The sequence below is a fragment of the Lissotriton vulgaris genome, chromosome 7, assembly GCF_964263255.1.
Source record: "Lissotriton vulgaris chromosome 7, aLisVul1.2, whole genome shotgun sequence".
NCBI classification, from domain to species: domain Eukaryota; kingdom Metazoa; phylum Chordata; class Amphibia; order Caudata; family Salamandridae; genus Lissotriton; species Lissotriton vulgaris.
Genome location: NC_141695.1, coordinates 293,539,807 through 293,557,430, shown reverse-complemented (window position 1 = coordinate 293,557,430; position 17,624 = coordinate 293,539,807). Strand labels below are relative to the sequence as shown.

The 17,624-nt window shown below is 46.9% G+C and overlaps 1 protein-coding gene across 3 annotated transcripts in view; it reads left to right on the top strand.

Annotated features, from left to right (window-relative positions):
* The window catches only part of LOC147701417 (myeloperoxidase-like), a 175,034-nt gene that overhangs the window by 126,580 nt on the left and 30,830 nt on the right, over positions 1-17,624 (top strand). For all 3 annotated transcript variants that reach the window (XR_015297463.1, XM_086930099.1, XM_086930100.1), the window contains exon 10: positions 12,844-13,096. Coding sequence is in view for 2 of the 3 variants with exons in the window: in XM_086930099.1 (XP_086786225.1) it covers positions 12,844-13,096 (253 nt within the window). In the remaining variant the exon portion in view is untranslated. The remainder of the gene's footprint in view (positions 1-12,843; positions 13,097-17,624) is intronic.

Below are 17,624 nucleotides of genomic sequence, written 5' to 3'. Positions count from 1 at the left end.
CCCTAAATTGTTAATGCTGGACGTTTTACCTGGGTGAGGATTAGGAACTAGTGACAGTTGGGTATCAGGTTTGGGCAGGGCTTTTACGTGGGAATTAGGGCAGACTTTCATTGGGGTCCAAGGCCTAGGCCCCTCTACACTGGTTTCATCATTAGTGCTACGGGACTGGTCAGATTGAGACAAAGTAGGTGAGGTAGAGAAGGACTGCAGTGGTGGACGGGCAGGACATACGAGACACTGCCAATCTGTTCCACAGGAGCTTGATTCCTCAGTCAACGCCTGGCAGGCTGGGAAGGGTGCAGCTGATGGTACGTCCCTTGTGAACCACTGCAGCCACAGGGACGACCAAAGGATCCCAACTATCTTGGTTGGGCAGCGGCAGCGCAATAGGGTCCACAAGAAGCTCTGCCTAGAATTCCAGCTACATGCAGAGCACAGAAACGGTGAGTTTATTTTAGTGCCCCACAATGTAGCAGGTGATGGCTGGGTATCACTGGGATATTCACCCAATCGTGACCCCAGTACCCGGAGCTTGTATGCAACGCTCCCGTCTGGCAGCATATCTTCCAGATATATCACACCGTGTGAGATCTTAAAGAGAGACATCTCGACAAAGCCATTGGATCCACACGTCGTTCACGCTCCTTCCTGCGCTCCCTTCCTATATCTCCACTGGGTCATGTAGCAATCTTCAAAATGCTTGTTCTCCCCGTCTGTTATATTTTTTGTTGCCCTACCCATTGTACTCACTAAGACCTTTTTCGTGAACTCCATGGCTTCCTACCGGAATTTATCTGGAGCTTAGGTCGCGGCCGAGTCACACTACCCGTCTTGCAAAGCCCACTCACTGAGGGGCGAATTAGGGCACCCAATTTCGAACTCTTCAACACTGTGGGACAATTACAGTGGCCAATGGCCTGGCTGAGTACACCACAACACCCCAGAACCTTGCTTTTGTGCACACACTACAGGGAACAAGCACTTACACCTGGCTGTCTGAACTTACCATCTGCTCAACACAAGAATCCAGACAGATGGCGGTAGCCCCTTCCTTTTTGCACTGATATGTACAGCCCAAGGGCCCAACACTCACATATTCTTCTTCAAGTTCTGTATGGGATTTACCGCTGCTACGTCGGGCACTGCAGCATATCAACTTGACCCCGTGGAGCGACATGGCAGTCACACAAATGGGTGATCTCTACAATGAGGGCGTGTTTATGTAATTCCAGAAAAGAGTGGAGACCTATGGATTGAGTGCTGGTCAGTTCCTAACATATATTGCTCTTCAACGTGTGATTCATGAGACATGGGGTAATGGGGAGGTTAAACCATCCATATCACAGACATTGAACACATTGCTGACCGCCACTAGTACACAACATGCCATCACATCCATATACAGGGCCCTTAATATCCCTCCACCTGACCATGCAACGAAGGTGTACACCAGATGGAACGAGGTGTTGCAGCAGCCACTCTCTGCAACACCATGCAGTTTGTAAAGAGTGTGTCTCGCAACCCCAAGTTCCTTTTTACACAGTTTAACTGCATTCACCATTCTCTCTTCTCCCCAAGATGCATCCAGCGTATGTTCCCAATGCTTTTCCCGGAATACTCCTGATGCAAACTACAGAATGCAGATGTTGTTCACATGGTGTGGGCATGCACACCAATGCAACTAACATGGACAAGGATCACCACAATAGTGACTGAATTAACAGCACATCATCTCACTTCCTCTCCGAATCTTGTTTACTGACACTATAACCCCGGTCAAGTTTCATAGACCTGGCCTTTGTCCTGTTCAAAGGCAACATAGATATGGCTTATTGGCTTGCAAGTCCTTCGCTCCTCCAGATAACCCAGGTTGGCTTTGCGTTTTACTGACATGGAACAGGGCCTAGGTGCACACCCTCAGACTACTCCGCATGAAGAGCGATTTTTGTAAGGGGAGTGAATGCTGGGAGACTGTTCTACTTAAAGTGGAAGCTAAACGAACAAACGACCATCATGAGCCCAACATATCACTCACACCCACGCGTGGCAGATCAATGGATGGTACTGTGACTGCCCCGTCATTACCCCTCACTCCACAACGGTCCCCTTTCTTGCAGCATTTCCACACACCCATGTGCAGTCGTCATATGGCCACTCTCCAGCGACCCTGTCACCCTTTCCTTCCTGTGGCATGCAAGGTGAACATTAGTCACACAAACTTGACACCCCTATCTGGTTGTACACACACATACTAGAATGCTGTAATGGTCCCTACTGTGACTGTAAGAAGAACACGCAATGTCTCCATATCCTACTATCTGTCTATTATGGACCTCAGAGCTCTCAAATCAACTCATTTAATGTTCCTCATTTGATTGTTCTTTTCTTTTTTTCTTTTCTTTTCCCTTTCCTTATTTCTTTACATAGATGAAGGCCGCTTTGTAAATCTTGTAACTAATATCACAATCTGCACAATGAAGCATATAAACCTAATGCAATACACTAACCTTGTTGTTATAATGTATTCATGCATCCTACTGTGGAAGCTTCAAAGGCATTTGCTGTAACATGAAAACTGTGTAAAAAAGATTTTAAAAAAGGCACATATTGGAAACAGTAATAGACAGCCTTGGTATTCGCAAGCCTGATATTCAGCATCGCAAACAATGGTTTCTGATTAAAAAAAACATCGGGTCATTTAACTTATATATTTTAAGATAAGGTCTGGGAGAATAAATAACACTGACCTTCGCACTCATTCTTATCACCGTGTTAATGAGTCACTCTAGCTTGTTCTCAAGAAATGTAAGATAAATCACACTGCTCAAAGTCTCAGACATCACCCACATGGTAATAGAAGAATTGGGTACTTGACTTATGGTGCTAGTTAATATGAGCAAAAAATCATTATGGAGAATGAACCACTTGTCCTGTATTTCCATGGTCTCTGATAACGTGGAAGGGGCCACCTTTGTAAAAAAAACCTCAGATGCAAACACAGGCGTCAGGCGGTATATCTGTTCTCCGCCATTCAGTGTCGCAACAGCAATATCATTGGGTCTTTCCCTTTGTTATACTGCCCTCCACATGGAGGAAGACCATCTGGTATGATAGTAGTGGCCAGATATAGGAATAAAAGAGGGTCTGTTGTGCTCTAGTAAGTGAAAACAGTTAAAATTCCATTTACTATGATTCTCGTTATTTTATTCTGCAAATCATAGGTGTAGGAAGTTAAAAACAGTGACGTGCAGTTGTAGGCCTAGTTACTAGCCTTACGCACTGCTGAATGTGATCATCATGTTTCAGCCTTTTGGTACCTCTAAAGGCTTTCATCAGGATCTGTAATATAAGAGCCAATTGTGACTCCTATTCTTGTGAGAAGTGGATAACTCACCACTTTTGTTGGTAGTGGAGATACATTATATCTGCACCTGTAATGTTGTGAATTCCGGCTCGATCTAGGACCGGGGCTAGCTGTGAAGACCTGTTGCGGCCTTGCTGCTAATCGGACTTGTGCTGACTCTGGATCCAGCCACGTTATCAGAGACCCTGGAAATACAGGACAAGTGGTTCATTCTCCATAATGATTTTTTGCTCTAGCCCGAGGAAGCAGAATGAACTTTAATTTATTTTCCCTCATCCCTGATTTTTGAGCTAGTTAATATGAGCGTAGCGTTCTACACTGTATATGAAAAGATCTTCATTTGCTACATTTCTAACTGGAGGGACAGCCTTTCCTTTCCTTTGGGTCTTCTGCTTCTTAGCTCAAGAAGAACCTACTCTAGGACACTACTAATCTGACCAGGTTTTAAGAAGAGCTTCGCAAAGATCACAGTGTCCCCTGTACTTTTTTACACTTTCATCAAATCTACTTGAGATCCTCAAGAACCAGTACCCATATATCGTTCCTGTGCAGATGACCTTCATCCCCTTCTATGCACCGCAGCGACCCATGCAGGTAAGAGCACTGAGGCCGGGTTAGGGGGGATTCGAAAGAGGACCACAAGGCGAAATGTAATAAATAATTCATTTTCCCTTGTTGCCTGTCGAAATCCCGCCCCACCTGGTCCCACCGCCCAACCACTCTTAACTGCATGGGCTGCTGTTGTCTGTATATCAGTCACAATCACCACCATGAAATTGAGTGTCGTCTACTGAAAGAAGGAATTTCTTGACATCCTAGGTTTCCCAATAAGAAACGTTTTTTCTTGTTTTTTAAAACAACATCAACCACTTAACAACCTCACTTGCATTCCCACCCTATATAAAAGCGTCATTTGTAGCTCCACAGTCAAAATCCTAGTTGTTAGTCTTTCCTCACCTGCTGGATGCCACCCAGAACCAGAAGTGCACCTGTCATCAGACCCTCTTTGGTATTTCCTTACAATATTAACCACTATTTCCATATGCTTGAAGCAGTAAGAACTGGGGTAAACCCTGGTGTTTAGTAATTAAAAGTACTCTGTATGGGTCTGCAAAAATATATAGGGGCAGATTTACAAGCCCCTTGCGTCTCCTTGCGCCGTCATTCTGCCACTTTTTTTTTAACACAACGGCGGCGCAAACAATGCAGCTAATTTACAGCGTGATGCATCTAGGGAGATGCGTCACATTGTAAAGCCCTGCGTCACATAATACCTGCGCCAGGTATAATGTATGCAGGCTAGGCGTTCCCACTCAAAAAGCAATGTAGAACTGATGCAGTGTTGAAAGTGGGGTCCTTATCCCTCACCGCCGCCACCAAATGCTGGAGGCAGGAGTCCCTGACCCCTCGTTTCAATGTTAGGCTAAGTAAGGACACCGTCTGAGATAGCCCTGCTCACCCTCTTAGTAGCTTGGCACGAGCAGAAAGCCTTATCTCCAAGGCACAAGTGTACAATATGTGCAACCACACTCACAGAAACCCAATGAACTCACCACAAATAGACTCCACACAAGTTTTTATAAAATAAGTATAACCTTTATATAAGAAGTTGTACAATATGACCACACAATACACAACCAACATATAAGAATGGGTAGTATTCCTTCCGGTGGGTTGGTATGTTCTAATCCCAACCACCACTTCTAACCAATAGTTAAGTTCACTTCTAACTATTTCCAAAAAGCTGACAGAAGAGAGAGGCCGAGAGAGTGTCCCACCGGGCCCGCACCCCATCCCAGGTGGTGATCCATATTACCTGGGGGAGCACGACCCCACTCTCCTCTCCTCCTTCAGCGACTTGGGCCTTGATCCAGAACTCTGTTTATGGGTACGGCGAGCTCGGGCCGGCAGCTCAGCTCCTCTGGGGCTGCCGGTCCGGTGCCGCTGCTGTTTCACTCAGAGGGCCCAATAACCTGGCCCTCCTTCCGGAAGTCTCAGTGAACACTGTTCCGCCCCCAGCACTGTGGAGACTTACTTCAATTCGGTGCACGCACTATCCAAGCACTCCTCACCAGCGCCTTCGGTTGCACAACGACACGCACTCTGCGTGTCCGAAATTCGCCTCTTCTCTGATGCTCACGATGATCCAGCACTCTTCAACAACGCCACGGCTTTCACCTCGACAGGCACCCTGCGTGTCTGCGTCTCACCTCTTATCCCGGAGCACACGATGACGAGGTGCTCGTCACCAACACCCTGGTTGCACCAAAACATGCCCTCTACGCATCTGACTGACTGACTGACTGACTGACTTAGTTCTTGTGTAGCGCAACTTTGCCCGAGGGCATCAAGGCGCTGGGGATGGTAACAAACAGTCTGATGTGTGAGGAAGAGAGATGTTGGCTAGTGGTAGGCTTCCCTGAAGAGCCAGGTCTTCAAGGCCTTTCAGAAGAGGGGATGCGAAGGTTGATCCCTAAGTTCGACAGGGAGGGTGTTCCACAACCTTGGGACCAGGGCAAAAAAGGCCCTCCCACCTCATCTAGCCTTCAAGATTCTAGGAACAGCGAGAAGGTTTCTGTTTGCTGATCGAAGATCTCTACCCGGGACATAGAGGGACACAAGGGAGCCAAGATCTTTTGCCCCAAGCCCATGCAGGGCACGATGGGTAAGGCACAGTGCCTTAAAGTCAATCCTAGATTGCACGGGGAGCCAATGAAGATTTTTTCTAATGGCTGAGCCTGATGAGCGCCTAGGCGCATCAACTATGAACCTTGCGGCCGAGTTCTGTACAATTTGGAGCCGCTGAACCAGTTGCTTGGCAATTCCCAGGTAAAGGATATTGCAATAGTCCAAGCGGGAGGTTATGAGGGCTACCGTGACCTGTTTACGAGCTTCTATTGACAGGTAGTGAACAATTTTCCTAAGGATCCGTAGGACCCCACAGCAGGTTGAGGCTGTCCTACTAACCTGTTTGTCAAAGGAGATCGAGGAGTCGAAGATGACACCCAGGTTCCGAGCTGAATGTGTGGGAGTTGGGCATGCCCCAAGCTCCGATGGCCACCAGTCCGAGGACCAAGTCTCCTGCTTTCCTCCGAAGATGATGACCTCGGTTTTCTCCCCATTCAGTTTGAGGTAGTTTCTTACCATCCACACCGCGACTGCCTTCATACAGGTCTTAAAATTCAGGGCAGAGATGTCAGCGTTGTGTGAGATGGAGACCATGATCTGGGTGTCGTCAGCGTAGGATACAACTTCCAGACCAAAGGATCTAACAAGCCTGGCCAGAGGTGTTACGTATATATTGAAGAGCGTGGGGCTCAGGGACGAGCCCTGAGGGACCCCACACTGCACTGGCTGTACTGGGGAGAGGTGTTCACCCAGTTTGACCCTCTGTTCCCGCTGGGTAAGAAAAGATGTTAGAAGGCTGAGCGCCGGTCCACCCACCCCTATCTCCCCCAGCCGCCTCGCCAGAATTGCTGGGGAAAGGGTGTCGAATGCGGATGTAAGGTCGAGCAGGACCAGCATGGTAGTCTGGCCACTGTCGACCGTAGCACGTATGTTGTTAGAAACAACTGTCAGGGCAGACTCTGTGCTATGGGCCCTACGGAAACCATGTTGGGATGGGTCAAGCAGGCTGGCCTGGTCTAGGAAGGAACTTAGATGGATGTTTAGATGAGTTTCCAATATTTTTGCAGGGGCAGGGAGCAGGGAGATGGGGCGAAAGTTCTTAAGTATGCCAGGGTCTAATGTGGGTTTCTTCAGGAGGGGTTTAACGATGGCCAGTTTCCAAGATTTAGGGTAGACTCCCTCAAGAATTGCCTGATTAATCACCTCTAAGAGGGGAGGACGTAAGACATCCCTGCATTCCTTCAGGGTTTTCAGAGGGCAGGGGTCAAGAGGAGATCCTGACCTCAGGTTGTCTAAATGGAGGTTAAATTGTTCTGAGGAAAGAGGGGGGAAGTTGGGGAACTGGCAGCTCTGAGGTGAGGCAGGGGTTGCAGCTCGTGGAGAGCTCTCCGGGTAAGTGGGAAGCGCTAGGTCTTGATTGAGGGCTTCAAGGCCCGCATGGATGTCCGTGATTTTCACTTGAAAAAAGGTGGAGATTTGATCACAGAGTTCCTGAGAGGCCTCGATAGGGTCAGGAGTTTGAAGGGCACATAGGGAATCCACAATTTTAAATTGCTCCCGTGGGGAGCTGAGGGAGGCAGTGATCTTAGAAAAATTGGATTTCTTTTCCACCAATACTGCGGCTTTGTACTCCTTGAGAAGTCTCTTATGGTTGTCTTTTTCAAGGGGATCATGGTGGAGTCTCCAGAGCCTCTCCTGCTTTCTGCATCCCTGTCTAAGCGCTCTGAGAATGTCTGAGAACCAGGGTGCAGTGGGGCGTTTCCTAGCAGAGTAGTGTTGTTTCATCGGGTCCAGGGCATCAACGGCTTTAGAGATGGTGTGATGGAGGGCCTGGGCCAGGTTATCTGTGTCCCTGATAGTAGGAGGCACAGAGCTGGCCAGAAAAGGGGCCAGGGTTTCATTGTTGATCTCCCAAAAGTTTCTTCTCAATTCCCAACTGCTTGAGACTCCTTGCGCAGCAATGGGAGGAGGGAAGAGAAAATCAAAAGGGACTGCCAGATGGTCTGACCAGGACAGGGGAAGGGGGATACCTATATGTACTCTGGGGTCATTCGAAAAAACCCCTTCCAGAGTGTGTCCGGCGGAGTGGGTCGGCCCTATAACTGTTTGTATGAGCCAACAAGAGGACATGGCTTCCAGCAGATGAGCAGTGTCTCTGGAGGCACCATCCTCCAAATGGAAATTAAAATCCCCTAGGATAGATCGATTAGACTTGTCCAAGTAGGGTTCCAGCATTTGTAGGAGGTCATGACTAAAATTTGACCTGGGGCCCGGTGGTCTGTAAATCAAGACACCTGCAAAGGAGATGGTGGGGGCTGGGCTAAGGATAAAGTGCATGGCCTGGAACGAATCAATAGGAGAGATGATCAATATGGCATTTTATCGAGGTTCTATGGAGTATTCCCAAACCCCCTCCCCTCCGGCCCTGTCTATCCATTCTGGCCAGGGAGTATCCTTCGGGGATGGTGTTTAAGAGTTCCGGACCAGAGCTTTCGGAGGCCCATGTTCAGTGACAAATGCCCATGCAGGGTTTCTTTCTGAGATGAAGTCCCCGAAAGCTAAGTTGTTTTTGACATGCGACCTAGCGTTAATGAGGAACCCAGCCTCAATGATCGGAGGAAGGGGATTGCTTTTCTCAGCCCTAAAAGGTTTATGGCGGGGCGTGGGGCGAGGCAAAGTGGTCTTTCTTTCAAAGCAGCTACAGGAGGGGGTGTTTAGGAGCAGTTCCGGGGTAAACCTGTGCTGACAGCTCTTGACAGGGGGTCTGAGTGCAATAAGCATCTGGTGATCATAAAGAGTGCTAACCTGGTCATGGGTGAGTGGTCGAACATCCGTCCCAGCCCCCGGCACTTCCTTGGCGCTGACGGGCGCAGACGGGCTGGACTCTGGCGTGACTCCGGCACTGATCCGGTGCATCCGCTGCGCGGAGGCATGCTGTGAATCCTTATATAGGGTAGACTGGAGCGCTACCAATTGCAGCCGTCACCCACCCAAGATGTCCGCTCTCGGAAATCTTCGTCCGGGTCTCGGTCCTCAGCCCTAAAATCGGCTGTGACCGTCCAAAATACCAGGGAGGGGAATGGAGCAGCCAAACTGATGGTGAGTGCTCAGGGAGGTGCAGGGAGGTGTAAACCGGATATTAAAAGTCGCCGCAAATAAAATGTGCAACCTACACTATTAATCAGCAAAGTACACAGTTAATAGATCACAATTCACCGCAATCTACCTCCTGGCTTCCGCCTCAGGAGGGGTCCACTTTGACTCACTCACACAGCAGAAATCTCGCGTCTGCTTCCGGTGTGAATCCTAATATAGGGTAGACTGGAGCGCTACCAATTGCAGCCGTCACCCACCCAAGATGTCCGCTTTCGGAAATCTTCGTCCGGGTCTCGGTCCTCAGCCCTAAAATCGGCTGTGACCATCCAAAATACCAGGGAGGGGAATGGAGCAGCCAAACTGATGGTGAGTGCTCAGGGAGGTGCAGGGAGGTGTAAATCGGATATTAAAAGTTGCCGCAAATAAAATGTGCAACCTACGCTATTAATAAGCGAAGTACATAGTTAATAGATCACAATTCACCGCAATCTACCTCCCGGCTTCCGCCTCAGGAGGGGTCCACTTTGACTCACTCACACAGCAGAAATCTCGCGTCTGCTTCCAGTGTGAATCCTTATATAGGGTAGACTGGAGCGCTACCAATTGCAGCCGTCACCCACCCAAGATGTCCGCTCTCGGAAATCTTCGTCTGGGTCTCGGTCCTCAGCCCTAAAATCGTCTGTGACCGTCCAAAATACCAGGGAGAGGAATGGAGCAGCCAAACTGATGGTGAGTGCTCAGGGAGGTGCAGGGAGGTGTACATCGTATATTAAAAGTCGCCGCAAATAAATTGTGCAACCTACGCTATTAATCAGCAAAGTACACAGTTATAGATCACAATTCACTGCAATCTACCTCCCGGCTTCCGCCTCAGGAGGGATCCACTTTGACTCACTCACACAACAGAAATCTCCATCTGAGACTCACATCTTCAATCGGTGCATATCATGACCAGGCACTCTTCATCAACGCCTGTGCTGCTCCATGACACACACTCTGCGCGTCTGAGTCTCACCTCTTCTCCCAGTGCACACGATGACCAGGCGCTCTTCACAAACGCCCTGGCTGCACCATGACACGCACTCTGCGCGTCCGAGACTCACTTCTTCGTTCAGTGCACACAATGACAAAGCGCTCCTCAACAACACCCTGGCTGCACCACAACATGCACTCTGCACATCCAAGTCTCACCTCGTCTCCCCGTGCACACAACGACCAAGTGCTCTTCACCAATGCCTTGGCCTGCACCACAACTGGCACCCTGCGCGTCCGACAATCAGCTTACTCCTGCGTGCCCATGATCACATGGATTAAACCCAGATCCTTTTGACTAGGGGTGAATGTCTACATTGTCCAGCATTCCGTCCATCAATTGTTTCTTTTGCATATGTCGCCCTAAGTGGGTATGCCCAGACGTGGGTCCCAAGCTCACTACACCACTGAATTCAAGCTAGCTTGGCTGAAGAAGGGTGATGCCCTGAAACCGGTCCCAGGATGCTTGTTGCCGATCCAGGGAGGACCTGGCTTGGCAGTTCGGGCTGGACTGTTCCCACAAGGAACAGGGTCAAGACTGATTTGCATATGGCTGGGTCCAAACTGTGGTGGTGTGGTGAGCAAAAGAACGATGGATGAAACACAGATCCTTGTGACTGGGGTTGAATGTTTGCATTGTCCAGCATTTCGTCTATCAATTGTTTCTTTTACACATGATCACAAGGCACAACTTCTGAGGGTCTCAAGCTGCAAAAGCACTCACACACTGTGTTGCTTGGGACTTCTTCGGAAACTTTTATGTTCCTGTGTTTCCAAACAGGGAGCCAGCTCACCTCGGGCCCTTGGGGTAACAAGTCACAGCACAAAGCACAGTCTTCTGCAAACAGGGGGGCCCAGCGTCTCCAAGCACAGTCCCAAGGCCTCTCCCTTAGTTAGAACAGAAAACTGCAGACCAGCCCCAGATCACGAAGCAAGGATTGGTCTTTCCACAGCAATCTCTTCAGTTGCTCCTTCTTTAGCAGAGGTTCCTCTTGACCACAGAATGGGTCAAAGCCTTTTAAGTATCAATCCATTTCTGTTTCATTCCAACGTTCAGGGGTCTCAGCTCTCATAATTATACCCCTTAATGTCTTTGAAGTTCATTTGTGCGCAGGGGTCCTTGACGCCTCCCTAAATCAGTTCTGGGTGTCTCCCTTCCAGTGTCACGTTTCTCCCTTTGATACTGGGGGTCTGGATCCTCAATCACTCAGCAGGAGATGGGTCAATCAGTTTATAGCACCAGCCCAGGCTTTCTCACCTCCCAGGCTTCTCCTCCCCCTACTCACAAGATGCAGGGCAGCCTGGTGCCATCTCAACCCCTGCCTGACTCAAGACCTCTCCCAGCTCTTCTTACCGTTCAGATCCAGAAAGTCAATCAACGTTTCAGCAGAGACACACAGAAATACTTAAAGCATAAAAATTCAGCCACTTTCTAAAAGGGTAGTTTCTGGTTTCCACAGAGTATTAGGTGAGACTGTAGCTCTGTGACTGGTGCGCAACAATTTGCAGTGCATGTGGAATGTCTGTTATAATATTTATTGCAAATATATTGTGTCACGAATATTGAGGACTAAAATATTGATAAGGTAAGTGCAAATAGGAAGGTATAGACTTACTATTCTTACCTCCGTATCTGCATATCCTGACAATATATTTATTTAGTATCAAGGAATGTAGATAGGGAGTTAAGTATAGTAAAATTTTGCTTTCCCATAGTAACTTACATTCACAATATTTTTGTCCTAGATATTCTTGAAACACTATTTTGTCCAATCAACATTTATTCATCGATATTTTGTCCGAACACCATGCAAGTGCCCACTAAGATATTTTGCTCTTGAGCAAAAGCCTAGGGTGGCTTTCTTGAAAGACAACAGCAATGTGCCAAACTGTGGATTTTGGGTCCTAGCAAACCTGCATATTTTTTCAAACTAGACACCTAGGGAAATTCAGAGTAAGGGGACTTGTATGGCTCCCACCAGGTGTTCCTACCCAGAAGCCCTTGCAAACCTCAAACTTTGTCTAAAAAGTCGCATTTTCCTCACATTTCTGTGATGGAAAATTCTAGTATCTGCAGGGAGGAACTCCTTTCCTGCCCCCAAGTCTCCTGATAAAATAGTACCACACTTGTGTGTGTAGGGTTAGTGCCCGTGACAGGAAAGGTCCCAAAACGCATCATGGACACATCACATTTCATCACTGAAAAATTACCCTTTTCTGCAAGGTGCCTAGCTGTGCATTTTGGACCCTAGCTTAGCCAGCATCTGTGGGAACCTCACAAAGTTGCACATTTGTGAATATTAGATATCTAGGGGAATCAAAAGTGGGGTGGCATGTGTGGCTACCCCCAGGCCTTCCTACCCAGAACCCCTTGCAAACCTAAAACTTTCCTCATATTTATGTGATGAAAAGTTGAGGAACCTGCAGGTAGCAACTGATTTCCTACCACCTATCATCTCCCCAAATCTCTCAAAAAAATGGTACCTCATTTGTGTGGATAGGGTTAGTACCTGCGACAGGAAAGGGCCCAAAACACAATGTGGACACATCGCATTTTTTCAAATGTAATGCAGACATGATGAAATTTCCCTGTGCCCGCTGGCCAGTAGCAGAAGGTGAGTATTTATAATAGCCACCAGATGCTCACATTCTGGATGAAGGTAGGAATTATATACGAAGATGAGGAAAATCTGCATGTTAACAATTCTGCTTCTTTATTCCAGATAATCACTTTCCGAGACTACCTTCCCCATGTGCTTGGCGATAGGTATCAAAGAGAAATTCCTGAGTATTCTGGATATAATGAGTATGAGGACCCGCGAGTTGCAAACATTTTCTCCATTGCCTTTCGTTTTGGTCATACTTCAATTCCACCATTCGTCTACCGCTTGGACAAAGATTATAAACCCCTCGGTGACAATTATAAAGTTCCTCTTCACAAAATCTTCTTTGCTACATGGAGAGTCATAAAGGAAGGTAGGCAAAACACAATGTATAGCTCTCAAACTATTTTTCCCACTCAAATGGCATTGTTATTGTTTGCTTTGGTGATGCCCATTGGAAAATTATAATGTATATTTATTTTAGAAACATTGGTGTAGTTAATAGGCACGGGATTATAATACGGACCTGCTGTAGCCGATAACATAACTTTTGAAGTCCCTCAGTCACATTTTAATTCGAATTGAATATTGTGCACTTTGCAGAAAAGATGAAAGTTCAGAGGTGTCCTTTGACTAGAATCAATGAGGAAGTAGATTTAACAGTTCCTTTCTGTGACACCTCAGTAGGTAGTAAACAATACTAATTTAATTCAGTCCATATAGTATTGTACTATTATATTACTCAAAAGTAAAGGGAATAATTGAAGAAAGGCTACTAGAAATCTGCTACTATCCACTGGTTAAACAGAATGTAATGAGGAACGTTCAGGCTACTAACTATCTCACCATTCTGTCTGCCCTGTGGATAAGTTAGGCATTGATCTTCGTGAAGTCATCAAGACTATAGTGATCCCAGCAGTTTCTGATCTGTTGGCCATTGTTTAGAAACATACACAGCTGGGTGTTGTGAGTGTTTGTTTATGGTCTTATCTGGCATCTCTGGACATCTCTTTTGAGATGCATTTCTGCATTGTGCCCATTTTGTGCCACAACCTTCAAATTCTGTTATTCACAGGAATTTGAATTAAAAAAACATTTATTAACCTCTCGCAATATTGTGTGCACACATTTTTCCATTCTAAGATCAGAAAGACCAACCCTGGGAATTGCTTCAGAACTGCCTGTACATTTCCTTCTAGTTAGGTGTCAGACTTAGGTGCTCATTAGGATGGCAGACGGACCTGCGTCCGTCCGCCACCCCAGAGGAGGAGGGACCGTCCGCAGGGGCAGCGGCGGTCCCTCCAGTGCAATTAGGATGTGACCGCCACCCTGGCGGTCACATCCTCAATATTTAACATTGCGGTGGGTGCTGCTTCAAGCAGCACCCGCCGCAAGGTTAAATATGCATGCTTCGCATTTGCATGCACAAAGCGGCAGGCACTGTGCGGTGCCTGCCGCTTCGTGCACGCAAATGCAGGGGGATACAATAGGTACCCCCATGTGCACCCCCCACCCCCCGTCACCCTGGGGGCCCACAACGGGCCCCCAAAGAAATCACCGTATGCCTTTCCACGGCGGAGAAGCCGCCGCGGAAAGGCATCTGTTTACCCCCGTCCTAATATGGCTGGCGGTGTCTGTTAGACACCGCCTCCATAATAGAGCTTTTCCGCTGCGGTCGTAAGTCGACCACGGCGGAAAAGCTGCAGACGGTCTTCCTGACCCCCCAGCCATCCTAATCTGGCGGGGGTCTTTGAAGCCTCCGCAGTGGTTTTTCGGCATCCTCCGGGCCGGGGGACACTTCCACCGGCCCGGAGGATGCGGGAAAACCGCAATCCTAATGACCCCCTTAGTTAGTTGCTCTCCCTTCACTGGGCCATGTTTCTCATCTAGCAGATAAGGGGATTGTGTTTTGAAAGACCTATCATGAACAGGACAATACTAAGAAAAGGCTTTGGACAGCCCTTATCTCTTGAATGGATTGCTTTTTTGTCCATCTCACCTCCCTGTTCCTGAGTCAATGGCTTTCCTCCTTCTTATACCTCTGTTAGTCACACTCAAATATCATTTTGCTTTCACTATGTTTTGATTGGATGACATGCTTTCCTCCACAGCTGACATCAGACCTTGCATTACAGTCCATATAAAGATCTATTTTCTTTCCTTCACCCTGGCTCCGCTCTCCTTCTCCCAACTTTCCGTCCTGCTCTCTTACTGATTAAAAACTATTCTCCTAATGCTCACTTGCCTCCCCAGAGTCACTGAGTACTTCCCACCACCGTATATGTGAGCAGACATCTAAAATCATTTTTTAACTGTTTAAGATGGCCACCAGTGGGTAGTTTATTTTTTAATGAATTAACCATTCAAAGATGGCCAGCACACAAGTGTGAACATATGAGGCAACCATTATACATATTTTTGTTCAGACAAAAGAAAATCCATTCAAAAATGGCCACCCTACCTGCTTGCACAAGCACAGTGGTCACCTCAGGAGAAAATAAGCATTAGCAAAGCCAAATAGTGTTATAGGCAAGAGCTGTTAGCTTTGCAAAAATAGCAGCCATCTCCATCCGCTGGGGGTATGGCTTTTGCCTGCTTGCATGAAACATTCTTTGTGGTTACCTTCTAGTAGTCATTCCGATTGAGTAGTTAACATCACTAATAGTGAGTGAGCCAGCTCATTTGCTTTTCAAAGCTCAAAAACAAGACACAGGAATTTCTGGCCACACTGGTCAGTACGTGCAGCATTGCTTCCATATTTTTAGATTGCGTGTCTATGACATTTTCATATTTTTTTAAACTTTGTTTTGGAATTTTACAACCACACAGAGGAGGCAACAAATAGAAAGCATTACTAATACACAGTTATAGAAGGCCTCTACATCATCCTTAAGTGACCCCTACATGGGTTAGCATGTGCACCTACAGCTCAACAGGCCTTTCAGATCATTATCATAATTATTAAAGATTTGAAGGGTGCACAGCTACCGAAAGGGGATTCCCTGCACCGAGCAAGGTAGAACAGAAAAGAAAGAAAGGAAGTATGTGAGAAGGCTAAAGTTAAAACAGCCAGGCTTTCAAACCCTTGCGAAAGGAGCAAAGAGAGACCTCATCTCGCAAGGAGGTGGGGAAAGCGTTCCATAAATTCAGTCCAACGTATGAGAAAGGCCGGCCTCTCATACAGGCAGGTCTTAGAACAACAAACTGTATATGTTGGGCGGAGCGCAGGGGCCAAGAGGGATGATAATGCTGGACCAAATCATGAAGGTATTCAGGGGCTGTTTTGAATATAACCATATAGCACAGTGCCTTATATTTCAGCCGATTCGACCTGTCTGCCAGTGTAAGTCTTGTAAATTCCCCAAGACAGAGGTGGACTTTGGCAGACTAAGAAGAAGTCTTGCTGCTGTGTTTTGCACCAGGTGTAGCCTCTGGATGGTAAGTTTATTGGCTCCCATATATAGGACAATTCCGTAATCCTGTCTTAAAGTAACCAGGGCATGGATCACAGTTCTCTGTTCTGGGAGAGGAGAGGAATCAACCATACAATCTTCCTTAACCATTTCAGGACAGCAAAACAAGTGGATGATACCTTGGCTACTTGTTGTTTCTTCGACAGTTGTTCATCTACAACAAAACCCAGGTTCTGAACCGTGTTCACTGGTGTGGGCAGAGCTCCTAAATCAGGGGGGCCAGTGTTTCGGTCCCCAAAGATAATGTATTTTGCCTAGGATCATAACGTCAGTCTTGTCACCATTTCCTTTGAGCAGATTGCATTGCATCCAGGATGCAACTTTGCTGAACCTTAACTTAATGTCTGAGGGCTCTTGTCCTAAGAGACGAGGAGAAGGAAAAAAATATTCTGGGTGTTGTCAGCGTAGGAGAAAAGAGACAGTCCTGCATTTTCGACAACCTCCGCTATGGGGTGGACATATATATTAAATAACAGTGGACTCAGCACCGAGCCCTGTGGGACTCCGTATGGGGACGCACAAGAGTTGGAACAGGCCCTCGCTGAGGAAACCTGGAAGGACCAGTCTTTAAGAAAGGAACAAAAACATTTCAAGGCAATTTCATCCAAGCCCAGTGACTTTAGGGCTCTCACAAGAGTATGATGGGACAGTATGTCGAAAGAGGCACTGAGGTCTAATAGGATGAGTGCCGTAGTTTCACCTTTATCTAAACGGTGCTTTAGCATTTCAGTCATCCCCCAAGAGAGTGTATGCAGTAGAGAAACCAGCTCTGAAGTCCGATTGAGAGGTGTGAAGAACGTTCTGGGATTCAACAAAGGAGGTCAACTGCCCATTGCTGTGTTTCTCCAACATTATAGAGATAGTGGGGAGAAACAAGATTGGCCAGAAGTTCGACGGAATAGCAGAGTCATAATTGCCTTTCTTTAGGGGAGGAAGAACCATGGCATGTTTCATTCTGTGAGGGAATAGGCCCCCTGTAATGCGTAATTTAAAAGTTCCATTTTCATTGATAGTATGGAGGTGTCAAGCTGCCTCAACACATATGGGAGTAGAGGGTCGAGGGGGGAACCAGATTTGAAATTGAGAAGGAGATGATTGAAGGAAGTAAAGTCCAGGGGGGCCCAAGTTTCCAGTTTGAAAGGAGATCTGATAATATTTATAAGATTAGTTGTGGCAGATCATTGGCTGTCCTATCACTGAATCCCCGGTCAATAAGTCAAAATAGGCTTTATTCGAAATCACAAAGTGAATCATAAAAGCTACAAAAATGCATCCATGACAATAGTATAAAATAGCCAAAATACGAGATTAAAACATGGTACAAAAGTTATTCTATATAAAAACAAGATTAATAAAAAGAATATTAAAAGAAACTGTCATCACTGCACAATCACATGATTACTATTTACAGCTGCTACCTTTATTTAA